At 40.0% G+C, this 19950-nt stretch overlaps 1 protein-coding gene across 3 annotated transcripts; it reads left to right on the top strand.

Moving 5' to 3' along the window:
* The first annotated feature begins 5497 nt into the window (after positions 1 to 5497).
* Positions 5498 to 19115, top strand: LOC115180438 (cyclin-dependent kinase inhibitor 1). Of its 3 annotated transcripts, none has more exons than XM_029742520.1 (3): positions 5498 to 5697; positions 15059 to 15561; positions 16157 to 19115. In XM_029742520.1, coding segments are annotated over exons 1-3 (564 nt in total). In that variant the 5' UTR covers positions 5498 to 5695; the 3' UTR covers positions 16216 to 19115. The 3 variants fall into 3 exon arrangements, with proteins under 3 accessions (XP_029598380.1, XP_029598379.1, XP_029598381.1); XM_029742519.1 differs by lacking the exon at positions 5498 to 5697 and adding an exon at positions 6792 to 7019; XM_029742521.1 differs by lacking the exon at positions 5498 to 5697 and adding an exon at positions 6867 to 7757.
* Positions 19116 to 19950: the final 835 nt, after the last annotated feature.

Genomic DNA, 19950 nt, shown 5'->3' with positions numbered 1-19950 from the left:
AATAGCATTTCACCTTACCTCCAAAAGACAATGAACAGACGTGCTATTCAAGACTAGTATGGGTCTGAAATGTACAAATTTAGCTCAAAACTTTACCTTCAGTATGTTGGATTACATAGGTAAAGTAGAAAACGGGCTATTGGTGTGGTTTAGGGTGTCATTGAGAGAGGGCTAGAGTCGCTTTCCATCATGCACATACGTTGGGACGAAAACAGAGGATAGAGATAACTCCTTGGCCCACCGACCCGAATATATTTACTGGAAAAACACCTTTCAAAGAGCAGGGACGTCATCACCTTAAACCACAGACACACTCTGAAAATAACAGACGACTCTGTACCCTAAATACAGACATACACACACACCCCAGTATACACACACACACACACACACACACACACACACACACACACACACACACACACACACACACACACACACACACACACACACACACACACACACACACACACCTGTATACACACACACACTTTGTTATGTTACAGCCTTATTCTAAAATGGATTAAATAATTTTTCCCCCTCATCAATCTACACACAATATCTCATAATGACAAAGCAAAAACAGGTTTTAAGAAATTTTTACAAATGTATAGAAACAAAAAACTGAAATATAACATATACATAAGTATTCAGACCCTTTACTCAGTACTTTGTTGAAGCACCTTTGGCAGCGATTACAGCCTCGAGTCTTCTTGGGTATGACGCTACAAGTTTGGCACACCTGTATTTGGGGTTTTCCCATTCTTCTCTGCAGATCCTCTCAAGCTCTGTCAGTTTGGATGGGGTGCGTCGCTGCACAGCTATTTTCAGGTCTCTCCAGAGATGTCCGGGCTCTGGCTGGGCCACTCAAGGACATTCAGAGACTTGTCCCAAAGCCACTCCTGCGTTGTCTTGGCTGTGTGCTTAGGGTCATTGTCCTGTTGGAAGGTGAACCTTCGCCCTAATCTGAGGTCCTGAGCGCTCCAGAGCAGGTTTTCATCAAGGATCTCTGTGTACTTTACTCCGTTCATCTTTTCCTCTATCCTGACTAGTCTCCCAATCCCTGCTGCTGAAAAACATCCCCACAGTATGATGCTGCCACCACCATGCTTCACCGTAGGTATGGTGCCAGGTTTCCTCCAGATGTGAAGCTTGGCATTCAGGCCAAAGAGTTCAATCTTGGTTTCATTAGACCAGAGAATCTTGTTTTTCATGGTCTGAGAGTCTTTAGGTGCCTTTCGGCAAACTCCGAGCAGGCTGTCATGTGCCTTTTCCTGAGGAGTAGCTTCCATCTGGACACTACCATAAAGGCCTGATTAGTGGAGTGCTGCAGATATGGTTGTCCTTCTGGAAGATTATCCCATCTCCACAGAGGAACTCTGGAGCCATGTTATAATGACCATCGAGTTTTTGGTCACCTCCCTGACCAAGGCCCTTCTCCCCCGACTGCTCAGTTTGGCCTTGCGGCCAGCTCTAGGAAGAGTCTTGGTGGTCCCAAACTTCTTCCATTTAAGAATGATGGAGGCCACTGTGTTCTTGGGGACCTTCAATGCTGTAGAAATATTTTGGTACCCTTCCCCAGATCTGTGCCTCGATACAATCCTGTCTCTGAGCTCTACGGACAATTCCTTCGATCTCATGGCTTGGTTTTTGCTCTGACATGCACTGCCAACTGTGGGACCTTATATAGACTGTTGTGTGCCTTTCCAAATCATGTCCAATTAATTGAATTTACCACAGGTGGACTCCAATCAAGTTGTAAAAACATCTCAAGGATGATCAATGGAAACAGGATGCACCTGAGATCAATTTCGAGACTCATAGCAAAGGGTCTGAATACTTATGTAAATAAGGTATTTCTGTTTTTTATATCTAATACATTTGCAAAAATTTCTAAAAAAGTGTTTTGCTTTGTCATTATTGGGTATTGTGCGTAGATTGATGAAGGAAAAAATAATGTAATCAACTTTAGAACATGCTGTAATGTAACAAAATGTGGAAAAAATCAAGGGGTCTGAATACTTTCCGAATGCACTGTATACTGTATCTAGACATGTCTGTACTGTATCTACTGTATCTACACACACACACACACACACACACACACACACACACACACACACACACACACACACACACACACACACACACACACACACACACACACACACAAGCACATACTGTAGCTCACTCCAAAGAGAGTGTAATTGAAAGTCTACACTCTACACCACAGAACCTCCCAGCTCCCCAAAAACAGTCCTGCTAGCCCCCCCCAAAACAGTCCCGCTAGCTCCCCAAAAAACAGTCCTGCGAGCTCCCCAAAAACAGTCCTGCGAGCTCCCCGAAAAACAGTCCTGCTAGCCCCCCAAAAAACAGTCCTGCGAGCTCCCCGAAAAACAGTCCTGCTAGCCCCCCAAAAAACAGTCCTGCTAGCTCCCCAAAAACAGTCCTGCTAGCTCCCCAAAACACAGTCCTGCTAGCTCCCCAAAAAACAATCCTGCTAGCCCCCCAAAAACAGTCCTGCTAGCCCTCCACAAACAGTCCTGCTAGCTCCCCAAAAAACAGTCCTGCTAGCCCCCCCAAAAACAGTCCTGCTAGCTCCCCAAAAACAGTCCTGCTAGCTCCCCAAAAAACTGTCCTGCTAGCTCCCCCAAAAACAGTCCTGCTAGCTCCCCAAAAAACAGTCCTGCGAGCTCCCCAAAACAGTCCTGCTAGCTCCCCAAAAAACAGTTCTGCTAGCTCCCCAAAAAACAGTCCTGCTAGCTCCCCAAAAAACAGTTCTGCTAGCTCCCCAAAAAACAGTCCTGCTAGCTCCCCCAAAAACAGTCATGCTAGCTCCCCAAAAAACAGTCCTGCTAACCCCCCCCAAAAACAGTCCTGCTAGCTCCCCAAAAACAGTCCTGCTAGCCCCCCCAAAAAAACAGTCCTGCTAACCCCCCCAAAAAACAGCCCTGCTAGCCCCCCCAAAAAACAGTCCTGCTAGTCCCCCAAAAAAACAAGCACCAGGCCAAGCATCCCCAGGCACAGTTCATCTTAAACCAGTTCACCCTAAAATGTTTACTCTCCCAGTGCACCCCTGACAATATCCAGCTGCTGCACTCTCTCCCTCTCCAACCTACCCCCCTACACCCCCACCAATCCCCACCACCACTTTGCATTCACCACTCATCCCCCATGAAATTGAACCAAGTCCCCCTCTCTCCTCCTCACCCACCTGTAACTCCTACAGCTGGAGGACTACTATTCCCCTACTGACACCTCCTTTCCCCTCCTTTACTCAAGCATGGGGGTGATTGGAGGTGTGGGGGGTCCGTCATGGTTTGCTGCTTGTTATTGCCATACCATTATTGCTCTGCACAGCTTGGGTTGCAATATATACTATGTGGCTGAATTTTGAGGGAGTATGATATTGAGCCTTAGGGAGACAGAAAATGGGAGGTAGTAGTCTTTTAGTACTCTTATATTTTCAATTAATCTACGGTAGAAGCAGGCATGTCACTACTGGAATCTGACAGCCTGCCTCCCTTTTTTCTGATGATGTGGTATCACTATCAGGATCACACAAGAGCCAGCAAAGGCAGTGAATGTCCTCATTTCTAGGAGAATCTTGAGAATTTCCTGAAAATAGTGTGATGAACCATTTTAGTATTATGGGGTGCCCTGAATTGTTGACAAACAACTAATGAAACCCCATGTGCTTGTGATACTAGCTTGTGGGACATACTTTATGGTCTCCATGAGCGTATGAACTGATACTTTCTGTAGTATCTGTGAGCCTTGGTTCATTCTGTCAGAAGGGCATGTGAAACCCCCTACACCTGGGAACTGAGGTCCTTCTCTCTGTGGTTCTCTACTTCCTCTTACTATAGACTTCCTGTAGACATGAAACTGTGAACTGTGTCCTCTGCAGTGCCTCCAACGCTCTGTGCAAATTTACCACCTTGGGGCATATAAGCCTGCAAGTATTTTATTTCAGAGCTTCCTCACTCTCAGAAGCCCATTGACAAGATTTCTCCCTTTTTTTTCCTTTTAGAAAGTTGTGGTGTATCCTGAGTTTGACCAGCAGGATTCAGTGTGGGATATTCTGGTAGTGATAGCAGAAAAGTTACTGATTTCTGTAGTGTTTTAAAAAGACCAATACATATTTATGAGATCGTTCTCAAACATCTTCCATGTCAAACCAATGATAGCTATGTTTAGATGATATGACTATCATCCAACACAATACATAATAGGGCCTACTCAGTCATATAATACAATATACTTTGTGCCAGTTAGGGTTTTGGCTGTTGTGTTAAGTGTGTGTTTCTAAAGGGACTGTACTCTGTAGGCAACATGGGTCGATGTGCTAATGTGCTGTCCTTAGCAATACTGTAATGTGAACAGAGGAATCAGCAAACATTAAGGTTAAATTCTATTGTAGACAGACAGGAGGATTAAAGACTGGCCTGGAGAGCAATAGACATTCAGTAAATACGGACAGGGTCGAGGGAAAACAATGGAGGAACACATTTCCCACAAACACTGAGGAGCTTCATTGTCTGCTGATGATAATCCAAACATTACAGTGCATACAAACCACTGGGCTCAATTCCAATTGAATTATAATTCCCCAAATGTTCAAACTTTTGACATGAATAACTTCTCCTTTTCAGTTAATTAATAAGCCATTAAAAATAGATGCCCCTTTTTCAATCATTTAATTTTAATTTCAGTTTTCTTCCTGAATTGACTGCCTTTAATTCTAATTGAGCCCAACCCTGCTATGCACACAGACTGATTCGTTCTTAATGGTACCAGCTGATTCAGAGTCATGGGCACTGTCATGGGCACGTTCTCAAGAGCGGGAACAGTCATTGAGTGAGTCAACCCATTACTCTGCCATAAGACAATAGTCACCATGACTGAGCTGGAATCAAATGGAGACGCCCAGTCATTCTCTTCTGGAAGAATCCTGCCTAACCCTTATTTGATCATGTGCAACTAACAAAATGCACTCTAACCAAAGACTATATCTCAAACACATCCTTGCCAGGTCTACAGATCATGCTTATCTGTGTTTTAAACACAGAGAGAGAGGGGAGAGATGGAGAGACAGGAGAAGAGGGCAGAAGGCCTGGTCGGCCAGCTGTGTCATGATAATACTACCACCAGAAAAGTCGGCATCAAAGCTACAGAACATATAGTTGGCCTACGTTAAGTTAAGCAGAGTGCAATGCAGTACAATCAACTTCCGAGTCAAATGTTCAAAAGTGACCTCTAGTTGCCATGTTTGGGATGCCAATATACAATTCAGTGGGAAAAGTGATACTGTATGTCGTATACATTACATCAGCTGATGTGTATAAATAGCAATAGCCGTTGTTCTGGAAAACCTGGAACGACCTCAGCTCAGACTGAGGAGTGGTGTTGGGTGTTGGCCCATGAACAAACAGGCCCTATGATGTCACCCCACAGCCATGTAAGAATGACAGAAGCTACGTAATAACTGAAAGAGGAGAAAGGACCTATGAGGAAGGGGATCCACTGGTATGTAATAAAGGAACAAGGAAGGAGACATCACTTTAATAGTGACACCATATACATTACTTTAAAACTGGACTGTGTATCTTAGGCTACGTGTCACTCTTATCGACAGATTGGCCTTGAATCACAAACGTAACGTTTATGGGATATAAAAAAGGATTGGACAGAGATGTAAGTAGCCTATACAAGGACAACTAGCTATATCTATTAATTATGCAGGCTATAAACCAGGTTAGTTCATTAAATGTACTTTATGTAGGCTTATGTATCATATGTAGGAGATATGTGTTGAAAGGGAAAGGGGCATACCTAGTCAGTTGTACAACTAAATGCATTCAACTGAAATGTGTCTTCCGCATTTAACCCAACACCTCTGAATCTCAGATGTAGAAATGTTTATAGGCTGAAGATAGCGCATTAATTACAACAAAGATGCAAATGTCATTATCATATTAATCACTAATCTTCCACTCAGTTATGCACTGGAAATGTTAACTAAGCCGCTAGAAATGGTTAACAACTTTGTATAGCCTAACCAAACATTTATATATTTTTTATTTTATTGACATAATTTGACCCTCTCTGTGAGAGTGTAAGAACAGGATACTATACACAGAAATTAAAAGGTATAACAAGACGTAAATCATCAATAATAATATGACACTTCAGCTGCAGTTTACACAGGCAGTCCAAATCTGATATTTTTCCATGAATTGGTCTTTTGACCAATCACATCAGGTCTTTTCACATCAGCTCTTTTTTCAGAGCTGATTTGATTGGTCAAAAGACCAATTAGTGAAATAAAGATCAGACTTGGCTGCCTGTGTAAACGCAGCCTTGTTGTTGTCCATATGTGGGCCTACTATAATAGTGTATTAATAAAGCTTTGTACATGTTTTAATACATTTTCATTAAATATGAGTTTATTTACACTAATATTGTAATTCATGTTAGTTAGAATAATTAATTAATGTTAATTAGGACTAATACTAATAGATAGCCCAATAGACTAACTAGACGAACATAATAGACTAACATGGGCCTTATGCTTGATATGTAACCTACTGTTCTAAATAGTAATCTGACTGTCTCAAATATAGGTCAAACTTTTAGAAAACGGCGCAAAGCAACAACAACAAAAAACATTTTGTGCCTAGTAAATCCCATTGAAAACATTTCGAGCGGGAGATGACTGTACCTAAATGAAACGTAGGTTATGTAAACTGCGGGAGAAAGAAAATACAAAATGGAGTAGAGGATTGACTAGCTCACGTTGAAATTCAACGTGACTTATGGTCTTGGAACTGAGCCTTCGCAAAACGTGACGCAATGCCAACATAAGAATGTGTCACATTCAAAAGAGCTGGGCAAATGGGTCCTACGTGCCAAGATATTTTACCTAGAGACTATAACTCTGGCACAGTGCAACAAGTCTTTGCGCGTAGTTCGAATCTTACCACTGAACTTCAAAACTTTCTTATGATGAAAACGAGGTAGGAAATCTATTGAAAAACCCATAAAACATTTCTTGATTTCAAGAAAGTAGTCTATACCAAGGTTATTTTTATTGCATGCCAGATTTTGCATTAGCCCACACTCTTAGAAAAAAAGGATTCCGTAACGGTTATTTGGCTGTCCCCATAGGATCGTCCTTTTTGGATCCAGGTATAACTATTTTGGGTGCCAAGTAGAACCCTCTGTGTGTGGAAAGGGTTTTACATGGAACCCAAAAGGGTTCTACCTGGAACCAAAAATGGTTCTTCAAAGGGTTCTCATGTGGGGGCAGTCGAAGACCCATTTTCGGTTCTAGATGGCACCTTTTTTTCTAAGCGCATTGAAGAATGCGAGGCCAGGCTGAACACATGTACCGACCCTTTGTGTCATTTGATGACATTTATTTGAAGACATCGGGAATGACTGATTTCATCAAGGTGTTTTCCTTGGCCATTATCCAGCTCAATGGTCCAGCTCCAAAACCCCGATTGTTATGATGATTATCACGTGATTAAGTCTTCTGTGGCGGTAGGACGTCCCATTGCCTCGTAGGAACAAACAAGTCACTTAAGGGGACAAGGGTGCCACAATAACTGGGAGCTTTTAAAGTTCTATTAGTTCATCGTGGACAGTGAAGAGTTTCAGTCTATACTTCGGCGAGGCGCGTCATTTTTGAGCCACAACGTCAGGAATCGCAACATTATTTCAGATTTGAGTGCATCATTGGACCACTGCTGGTAAGAGAAGTCACATATTGGTAGCGTTTGAGAAGTTTGCATTCTTATTCAGACTTTGCAGAGGCAAATCATAGGCATATCTGTGCTGTTCGGGTTTTTTATTGTCAATGTGTATTTTGTTCTGTTGCATCTCATTGACCAACATCTCATGTAGTATGCGAATGTAACTGCGTCATCTGTGATGTATACTTCTGCTGTGTTATCTTCAATAAGGCTACTTTGAATCTATTTTAACTTCTGACAATGATATCGGGTGCTATACTCTTAAAATGTGTTTCAAACTTTTTCTCATCTTATCGTCTATTTGGAGAAGTTGGACATACTTATTGTCGGAGTTTGAGAATGTTTGTGTGGGTCTGGGGATTCCAGAGAGTTGTAAACGATCTAGTTACCGCGCCCACTTTTTCGACGCAAACAACTTTCACTCCCAAGAGTTGAGCTGTTGCTGGAATGGCAGTTTATATTCGTTTAGGATAATGTTTTTATTTTCACAATAATGTGTTATTGGAAAGAATACTTATTTCAAACAAAGGATTTGACGTAAAACTTGTTTTCAAACCACTTTGAAAATATTGGTTATTCACTGAACAGGCTAATAAGAATATTCTCAAACTGCGTCATGAACGCAGTGTAGAGTATGGGTACTATGGCATAGTAGGACTAACCAATATCCTACTAGTCCTACTATACACTTTATGACTATGCTTTATGGAAGTTATTCAATATCTATAGCTAGAGAGCAACGAATATCATGTATATTTGTTTTAACACAGTTGACAGGCCATTACGCAATGCTCAACCCCATCAATTCCCTGGCTCTGGCCCCTGTTTTTTTCAATTTGTGTTATTTGGTAACTCGGCACAAGGTAAATATTGGACAGAACACATGCTGAATTCTTTCTTGAATAACCCAACATGTTGGGTTGTTGGGATTACCCCAACATGGGTTCATTTAACCATCAGTCATGTTTTTATTTACTTTCATGCTGGGTTGACCCAGCAACGCGGTCTTTTTTTTTACAATGTTATTTTCAGGAGGGGTTTCCTGTAAGGGGCGTGGCTTTCAGATAGTTACTTTTGGCCACATCAGAGACTAAGTATCATTCTTGTTCATGATGTTAAGTTTGTACAGCGCAAAATAAAAATGTTCCTAGAATATTTTTGCACATTACATATTTTAATATAAAATGAGTAACATTATTTCCATATTGTAACAAAGTGCTAACTATCCCAACATTTGGATATACATAGGCTCTTGAGGAACTCATACAGTTGTGTAAGCCTCCTTAAAGCTATAAAAGTGTCAGTGTTCAACCTTAAAATGTGTTAACCATTAGGGATGTGACAAATAGTAAACATTTCTTAATGTTTAAACCTCAATTTTTTTTATCATGACAAATTCTTAAAAATCTACTTGAATTCACAATGCAGATGCGCTGCTACAAACAACTATTTGGGGTCTCACGAGGTTGCCTTTTCAGGTGGTTAAGCATTCCACCCAGTAGCGATTTTAACATGTAAATCTTGGTGGGGGGAAAAAAAGATTTGGGATGGCTGACTTGCTTAATCAAATGTGATTTCTACTGACGATTGAGATGTACAAACTATGGCATAAGGGGACGAAAAGCGGATGAGATGCAATCCGTAATTTCGATTAAGACATTAATGAGGGAGCGACGACGGACGTAGTCAATATAACGACAAAATTCAGAACAAGTGCTGTTCTTACAGTGTACAACAAGTCAGAACCGTAGGATAAATAAAGGGGGCATATAAACAGACAATAAAAGCTCTTACAATATTCAATGATTACATTTCTCTAAAACAGGTTATAGGCTACATGTTCACCACCAAGTTAGAAAAGGAGGCGAAATTAAGAGGTGAAAATTGTCACGGCTGTTCGAAGGATCGGACCTAAATGCAGCGTGTTCGTAGTTCCACATATTTATTAAACGTGAAACTGAATGACATACATAAATCAATTGAAAACACTCAAACAACAAACTGTGACGCAGAGAGGAAAACACACTACTCAAAAGATAATAACCCACAATCAACAATGAGGAAAAACCCCTACTTAAATATGATCTCTAATCAGAGGCAATGAGGATCAGCTGCCACCAATTAGAGATCAACCCCAAACAATCCCAACATAGAAATAGACAAACTAGAACTTAAACATAGAAATAGAAAACATAGAACAACCAAAAACACCCCCTGTCACGCCCTGCCCTACTCTACTATAGAAAATGACATCTTACTAGAGTCAGGACGTGACAAAAATAGACCAAATTATTAAGGTGAGGCACATTGAACGCTGTTTGGGTCTTTGTGTGTCAAAAAAGATACACGTCATATAACACAATTTATATGACGCATTAAATAAGCTTTTAATTTGACACATCAAATAACACAATTATATAGAATGTTGTGTGTGCTGAATTTGCACGTGCAAGCCAAGCGTCACCACTACTATCTGTAGCACTGTCAAAGCTGTACAAAAAAAGTTAGTAAACACGCACGCACTGGCCACAAACAATGTGTTTACAATACCGCGTTGGTGAAAATAGACCAAATTATTAGGGTGAGGCACATGGGCTACTAACAGTTTACTACACAACATACACTTAGTATTACTTTCTTAGCTACAGTATACATATCTCTCTGGCGTCCTACATAATTTATGAAGCAGCATAAGACATTTTTGGACTCACGTTGTTGTGATGTGCTAGAACAGGAAAGTGGCACGGCAGTTCTTCGTGGGCAAATTTTGTCATCAAAGAGAAAGATGCCGAATTTACAATCTGCGAGTTGAATGACCGTTCAAAATGCATTTTCCCAGTTTGAGCTGTTTATTCCAGACTTCCCAGTTGCAATGCTTGCAGTTCGCCACTGTCACCGATTCCTTCCAAACCACTCATTGTTGAATTTTTGATCTCCAAATTGTTGTGTAATGTTTATGTCCAATGGCCGATGAGCACCGATACGTTTTATCTATAGTTTCTCTTCATTATTTCTCTTCAAATGACAAGGATTAAAAAGGATTTGCCAGTAGATTGTCAACTTGATTCATGATGATGACCACTAGCTAAGATTGTGAAAGTAAGATGTTGACATGATCAGTCCAATCAAAGCTACTGTACATATGTGATTTGATGTAATTTCTGTGGCCAAAGACCTTGAGCCTTCTTGGAAGGGCACTTGTAATATAACTCTATGGCAGGACCCAAAGAGCTGAAATGTTGATGTCTACCTTTTCTAAGGACTTACGCTTGGGAATTGCTTACGGTTCCCATGAGTGACAGAACACAGCCAATCACAGCGCAATGCTCATATTTTCTGCTGGCCAGCCCCACCACAACAGAAAGCACTGAGCTAGGCTGAAACACCTGCATTTTGGAGCTGCCTTACTCAAGAAAACAAAAAAGAGACTATGTTTGTATGCGGCTTTATTAACTCAATGATATATATATTTGTACATTGTCTGCAAACTGATATGTGACACGTATTAATACCAAAATAACATGCAAAACAGGCAAGAGTTCCCCCAAAAAATATTAATATATATATTTTATTTTACAAAAAATGAGGGTCTCAAAACAGGTGGGGCTCTGCCCTGAAACACGGGTCACCACTGATTAGACCTGTACCTCCATTACTGTAGCTCAATTCCCCTTCACAAAGTTTGCATTTCCTTCTCATTTCCCTTCTCAAAGTATTGCCATACAGGACTTTTCCAACTCTTAACGACGATGACATAGGGGTGGAGAGTCGACTCCAAATGAATACATTCCTCCACTCCTTGCACGTTGACTCCCATTTCTGAGTGCAAGATTTGACTCATAAGATCCGGTCATTTTGGAATGGAGGAGACTGATTTTTTGCCGTACATCAGAGAACGCAAATACTTGCGTCTTTCATCGTGAGCTAGTGAAGGACGGAGGTAGAGGGACGGGCACAGTACAGGCAGGTCGGCCACCATGCAGACAGATTCCGAACTGTGCACTCGGCCTATCTATCGGCAATCAAAGCTGCAACTTCAGTAAAGCAGGGCTTATCATCAATGAATAGGCTACGATATTCTACACGCAACAAACCAAAAGCTGAACACAAACTCTCATCATTAGTGGAGCGCGAGGGAGAGAAAGGAGGGGGCAGGCAGAAACGAGCGTATATTTCTTGGTAATCTGTATCTCGCAATGTCTTGCCTTGCAAATTCGACAACGTCTTCCTCTCTGGTTTTTATTTAAACAACATAACTTTCCCCAGCCTTTAATTGCCTATCGTCTAGATGTCAATAACAAGGAAAATAATATATTTGGTGATAACTACACAGTGATTTAAATTTTGTAGGGGGAAAAAAAACAGAAAACGTTGTTTTTCATGTAGGGATTTTTCTTAACGTTAAAGATTTCAATTTCATTTAAACGTGTTAACGTTCACACCCCTAATAACAATACAACAGAACAGGTTAACCGGAATGACATTTACTCTAACGGGTAACCGACTGTCTGAAAGCAACACCGTTACTAAGCCATACCTCCAATCTTCTGATCTGACCCGCTGGGTCATATCTCAATAACTCAGCATCAATTTTATAGAATTTTTTTAACCTTTATTTAACTAGGCAAGTCAGTTAAGAACACATTCTTATTTTCAATGACAGCCTAGGAACAGTGGGTTAACTGCCTTGTTCAGGGGAAGAACAACAGATTTTTACCTTGTCAGCTCGGGGATTCGATCTTGCAACCTTTCAGTTACTAGTTCAACGCTCTAACCACTAGGCTACATGCCACCAATAACCCGGTATCAACAACCCAGCATCAATAACCCATGAGTTATTAAAGAAAACAACCCAGCATCAATAACCCATCAGTTATTAAAGAAAACAACCCAGCATCAATAACCCATGAGTTATTAAAGAAAACAACCCAGCATCAATAACCCATGAGTTATTAAAGAAAACAACCCAGCATCAATAACCCATGAGTTATTAAAGAAAAACAACCCAGCATCAATAACCCATCAGTTATTAAAGAAAACAACCCAGCATCAATAACCCATGAGTTATTAAAGAAAACAACCCAGCATCAATAACCCATGAGTTATTAAAGAAAACAACCCAGCATCAATAACCCATGAGTTATTAAAGAAAAACAACCCAGCATCAATAACCCATCAGTTATTAAAGAAAACAACCCAGCATCAATAACCCATGAGTTATTACAGAAAACAACCCAGCATCAATAACCCATGAGTTATTAAAGAAAACAACCCAGCATCAATAACCCATGAGTTATTACAGAAAACAACCCAGCATCAATAACCCATGAGTTATTAAAGAAAAACAACCCAGCATCAATAACCCATGAGTTATTACAGAAAAACAACCCAGCATCAATAACCCATGAGTTATTACAGAAAAACAACCCAGCATCAATAACCCATCAGTTATTACAGAAAAACAACCCAGCATCAATAACCCATGAGTTATTACAGAAAAACAACCCAGCATCAATAACCCATCAGTTATTACAGAAAAACAACCCAGCATCAATAACCCATGAGTTATTACAGAAAAACAACCCAGCATCAATAACCCATCAGTTATTAAAAACAACCCAACTAAGTGACCGAATGCCTGCAAACCAGCAGTTGAGCCATCCAAGCAACCCAGCATAGTGTATGCGTCTCTCAAAGTATAACATCCCAAAATGTGATTTTTTTTTGGTGTGTTTTATTTTCAATTTGGCTGTTTCTTTGAGTTTTCTTTATAGATGAACGTCCTAAAAGGTTGTCCATCTGATCCATAAAACCTAATGTTCTCAATGTGGAATAACGCTTTCTTTTACTCAAGCACGTTTCTTTGTATGAGGGGGCTGGCATTTTAAGCCAGACGTTTCAATAGTTGCATCCCAGACGCTGTAAAGTTTGCTCAATCCCACCGTGTAACGAGTTTTTGGATTAGCAAAGGCGCAGAAATGGCTCACTGCCTGTCTGGCGCACCTTTTTCAGTGTGGTTCCTTCCCCTTCACTGATGCTGATAGTGGGTAACTGACTGTTACACTCTGGTGGGTAAAACTGTATTTCAAGGAGGCAAAATAATACAAACAAAAATATCTAGATGTTTCAGGAAAGGGAACTTTTGAGGGACTTTGTCATTATAGACCTAGGATAGACTCAGGTTGGTCAGAGTTGCCTTGCTAACAGGTATTTATTTCAGGAAGTCAGACTGTTACATGTGATCTATTGAATATTAATGAATAATTTCTAGACTTTGGAAGTCGCAATGTAGGCTGTATAATGTCTTACTTGCTATCACTTTTTGAATATAATTGCTGTGGGGAATTATGTGACTTTGAACATATTATAAAAAAAAAAAAAGAAGCTGATCAGGGCCCGTATCCACAATGAGTCTCCGAGTAGGAGTGCTGATCTAAGATCTGTCCATATAATCTTATTCATTATGATCTAAAAGACAAAATTGATCCTAGATCAGTATTCCTACTCTGAGAGGCTTTGTGGCTACAGGGCCAGGTTTCCTTGATGGGTAGAATGTTTGCATGTCACTAAAAATAATTTTTTATTTATTTATAACCCTAGTTTTGGACGGTTGTAAATAGTAAACTACAAAAACGTGTAATATTCCTGAAGTTCAGAATGTATCCCTGTAATTACATGGGGTGACTAGAAGAGCACATAAAACATTCTCACATGAGGTGAAACATTCTCCATACGTTTCCCGGTTCGCACCATGTGACCTTTCCTCCTGACCTCTCACCTCTGGCAGCCAGAGCAGAGACCAGAGCAGGTTCATTTTTACATACTTCAGGTGTTCTTCTATTCTGATTCTGTGGATGTTGGAGATTTATTTGGTGTGTGGGTCTCTTACCATATGGTTAATTACTATGGGCAGGGTTACTCAACTCTTACCCTATGATGTCCGGAGCCTGCTGGTTTTCTGTTCTACCTGATAATTAATTGTACACACTTGGTGTCCAAAGTCTAAATCAATCCCTGATTAGGGGGAAACAATGAAAAAATGCAGTGGAACTGTCTTCAAGGTCCAGAGTTGAATTTGAGGGAGGTAGGGCATGTGTGTTTGATAACATAAAACTTAACGATGCCCCAAAAGGTCAAACGCTGAACAGAACAGGCGTTCTGCGTATTTAGTGTGTGTTGGTATGAGTGTGTGTGTGTTTGTGCGTAGCCTAAACCCAGACCACACCAATAGTGACCTGGGCCACACCTCATAGAAAAAACAGACACCTCACCTCTAACCCTCTCCCTTTCTCTCTCAGGGACATTAAGATGGCATCATCATCATTATCATCTGACGGGGCCATGCTGGTCTGTCAGAGTGTAGAGGAGCTGAAGCGCAGGGCCCAGGGCCCGGTGAGGAGGAACCTGTTTGGGCCTGTGGACCACAAGGAGCTGCAACAGGACTTCCACCGGCACCTGTGTATGAGCGTGGAGTCAGCCAACAAGCGCTGGGACTTTGACTTCAACACCGGCCAGCCGGCCTCCAAGGGCGCCGGCTTGGAGTGGGAGGAGATGAAATGCCAGGATGTGCCGGCGTTCTACCGCAGCTGTGTGTTGAGGAAGCCGGTGATTGGCATCGACGGGCAGAGGGCGGAGAGAGAGGATGTCCGGCTGGCGCGGGCATCGTCTCCAGGGTCGTCCAGCTGTGGTGAGGAGTACCTGGAGGTGACCACCAGGGAGAGCTATACGATCCAGAGGCCAGAGAAGAAGACGGCCAGCCAGAGGGCAGGAGCAGTCAAACGGAGACAAGCCGCCATAACAGGTCAGTGTCAATGAACGCGCTTTCCTCCCTCCTTTTTCCTTCTATTGGGCTTCATACAAAAGCCATACGAAAAAAAGGTAGTAGTATACACATGTTTTGAGTCCAGAGGTTAACTTGACTATAATTATAATGATAATAAATAAATAATAGTAATAAATACAGTTGTATATTTTGTATTATTATTATAGCAACCATAAGCCCATAGGTCTTCATTTAAAGAGAGATAATATAAGTTTACAGGTTTTGAACTTCAAAAGAACCTGTTATTAACCTTTTATTAACCGTTGAGTGACAGCGATGAATACCTCAGTGTGCTTCCAAAAGCACTGTATGTGGACTATGTTAGGAACAGGCCACGCAACAACACTGCGTTACCTATGCTATGTCTCCAAACAGTTTATATAACCCTGTTATATTCCCAAATTGCACCCTTTCCCCTATATCTAGTGCCCTACTTTTGACCCTCCTATGGGCCCTGGTTAAAAGTAGTGCACTATAGGGTGCCATTTTGGATGCACATATTATTTCCCTGTTAGAACATTACTGGGACTGGGAACTAACACCTGTTCCCTCTCTCTCCACTGGTCATCCACAGAATTCTTTGTCGTGAAGAAGAGGACGGTCATGCGTCACAAACGGTCCTCTCGGGAGTAAACGCAGCCCAGGAACCAGTGCGATTCAGTGGGCATGCTCCGTTTGGAAATCACCTCATTCAGATGGATATATCATTTCTGCAGCTTTCTGTAGCGACTCTGATGGTGGAAAAGTTCATAGCTACAATATGTCTTAAAGGAAGTGGAAATGATGGATATGTTTGTATATATATTTATATAGCTGAATTTCATCTATATTTTCTAAGCTTGTATGATTCTCTAAGCTTTAGATTATACTGTGAAATAATTCAAATGCACTCATCAGGAAAAAACCTCAATGGCTCACTTGGTATAGCATTTAACTCCCAGCCACCACGGCCTACACTCTAACAACCTCTCTAAGAGGAGTTCAACTATTCCTGACCTCACTCCACGTGTAGTCTTTAGTTTCTCCACGGCTGTAAAAGTATCAGCCACGCGAGTAAGAGGCCCCGGGGTCACCTCAGGTCAAATTGGCAACGTGACCATGATTAGCCTACAGTGCAAAGGTCAACTGTGACATTCCAGCACTTAGGCTATCAGGCATCGGTATGATAATGATACATCTTATTGAGTAATATTACTTCTCAATAAATGTCTATTATTACGGTAATTGTTTTATTCTTAAGCTTTTTGGTGTGAGTATTATTACAGAGTGATATTTGGTGTCAGTAGGAAATTAGCTTAAATTAGCTTAAGTTAATTCTCAAATATTGTTATTATGCCTGGCACCACCGTCTCTGTAAAATTTGTCAAAAATGTCAGTGCACAATTAAATAAAATAAATAGTTTTTATTTTATTTATCCCCCTTTATCTTTTTAAGGTAGTAAAACATATTCTGTTGGCAACTTTTTGGTAACAAAACTGAATATACCTTGTATGTTTGCTTTGTTGGCTAAATCCTTTTAACAATGTTGCATTTTCTACTCTTGTCTTTGTATAGTGATAGCCTCTAGATTTTGAACTCTTTTCTGTATGAAGGAATGTAGCTTTGACATTGTTTGGAATTGAAGTTATAATGGTGTTGCAGTTCACTAAAGTACTTTAATCCTTAATTCATACGGAACATTCCAGGTTCTGTCAGTAAATTATTAATTTTATGAGGAGCTGAGCTGCAACACATTTCCATTGCTGTGCTAAATACTAGACTGTTGTGACAACTGAGGTAGTTGACCAAAAAAAATGAAAAATATATTATTTGTGAGTCATCTGTAAGCGTCGGCTTGAGTCAAGGGACATAGAAATCCACATGCCTTAAGCATCTCCAAATACATCTCAGATATATCTGTGATTAATGTACAGTATCGCAGATTTACCCATTGGCATTACATTCCAAACTTTATGCCATTCATTCTCCATAGCCAGAGTCACATCGCAATACTGTAAATAATGGTGTCAAAAATAGCAGTCCTACAAGGAGTGCCTTTCCCTAAATGTGTCATGTTTGAACAAATAGACATAATCTGGATTACCTACCTCATTGAGTGATTGACAAAAAAAGTGAAAAGAATAGAACAAATATATACAAAATAAAAAATGGCAATTCATTCCAACATATTTGTTGGAAACTACAGGAGATCAAGTTTTATTACGGTTCATAGCTGGTTCAGTGGGACAGCGGGTTCAGACCATAGGCTTTAGTTACACATCAGGTAAAAGAGTCAGTTTGTTAGAGTGATAGGACCCATTCCAGCTCAAAGCAGGACTGAGGAAACTCAAGTCCTCTGGGAGTCCTGAGCTTTGTTATCTCTAGCTCTCTGGCTTGCTTTGCTTTGACTGGTTTCCCAGAACTAGACAGAATGGAGGATGGGGGCAGGGACTTTATTAATAGACAGCAACAGAATGATGTCCGAGACCCTGAATCAAAGTGGTTCTATAGCCAGACAAGTGGCCTGTGTTCTAGAGGGCTTTTGTCTAGAACCATAGAGGTCCTTATAACACCGCCCTCTTGACTTGCCAATGCAGAGTCATGTCAACAGAATGTTCCGATTTCCGTTTACACACTTTCACCGTTTACACACTTCACCTCACAAATGGAATCGATTATCCGTTTTTATTTAATAATATTTGATGGTGTTTTTTTGTGCGTGTTTGGACTTGAGTCTGTGTATGTATGTTGGTTTATATGCGCCGGTCTTTCAATGTGTTCAAAGTAAAACTTTAAGTCTGTTAACTTATTTTTAACTATGTATCTTGTTTTCGTAGGCAAATAATTCTAAATGCCATTTTGGTAAAACTAACTGATTATGTGTATTGCACTAAAACATTATTGACAAGATAATTCTATATTTCTGATTTTATAGAGCTACTCATGTTTAGAAAAACGAAACCGTCACTGCTGAACTGGGACAGACTATGGGCTATCATAGTTTGGGTCGGACACAAAATGATAAATAGATATTAGGTGCTTTCTTGGTATTACAACAGTGTTAAAACAAGGCAATACTCAGCCCTAATATTACTGACTGTACTGGTTTTCCCAGAATTCCCTTTGCAAGCGAACTGTGATAAGTTAATGATCATAGATCTGTATACAGCTACTGGGCTGCATCCCCCCCCCCCCGGCCCAGTGTGTCCCACAGTGGCAAAATAAACTTTGCTCTAAATCGAATTCATCTGTCTATCGCAGGTATATCAAAACATAATATTGCATGCCTTATATGCATGAATGAATAATATCCTCATATATGTTTTTGATAAGATAATGATTCATGTATTGAAAGTGTACTACAATGTAATTACATGGGAGCAGAATATTAACTTTGATTTGGTAATAGTTTGAAAATAAAATTACAAATGTTGAAATTGTGAACATTTTTGTGGAAGATTCAATGACCGGTTTTGGTGCACTGTTGACTTTGATGTTAATTTGTTACAGTATGTTTCCGATTATTATTAAATGATATAAATATACTACAAAGTATTGTTTTCTTAGACTGGTCTTCATTCATAATCTGCTACGTCCTTATACATTCATGTGATCTTCAGTGTCAACAGCTGGAAAAACAAGTATGCCTACTAATTCTATTAGACCTACTAATTCTATTAGGCCTACTAATTCTATTAGACCTACTAATTCTATTAGACCTACTAATTCTATTAGGCCTACTAATTCTATTAGACCTACTAATTCTACACATATTAGGCCTACTAATTCTATTAGACCTACTAATTCTACACATATTAAGTCTACTAATTCTATTAGACCTACTAATTCTACACATATTAAGTCTACTAATTCTATTAGACCTACTAATTCTACACATATTAAGTCTACTAATTCTATTAGACCTACTAATTCTACACATATTAAGTCTACTATTTATATTAAGCCTACTAAATCTACAGATATTAAGTCTACTAATTCCACACAAAAAGTCTACTAATTCTATTAGACCTACTAATTCTACACATATTAAGTCTACTAATTATATTAAGACAACTAATTCTATTAGACCTACTAATTCTACACATATTAAGTCTACTAACTCTATTAGACCTACTAATTCTACACATAATGTCTACTAATTCTATTAGACCTACTAATTCTACACATATTAAGTCCACTAACTCTATTACACCTACTAATTCTATTAGACCTACTAATTCTATTAGACGTACTAATTCTACACATAAGTCTACTAATTCTATTAGACCTACAAATTCTATTAGACCTACTAATTCTACACATAATAAGTCTACTAATTCTATTAGACCGAATAATTCTATTAGACCTACTAATTCTACACATATTAA

Source organism: Salmo trutta, chromosome 40 (assembly GCF_901001165.1).
Source record: "Salmo trutta chromosome 40, fSalTru1.1, whole genome shotgun sequence".
In the NCBI taxonomy this organism is placed as follows: Eukaryota; Metazoa; Chordata; class Actinopteri; order Salmoniformes; family Salmonidae; genus Salmo; species Salmo trutta.
This window is presented reverse-complemented; position numbering and strand designations above follow the sequence as displayed.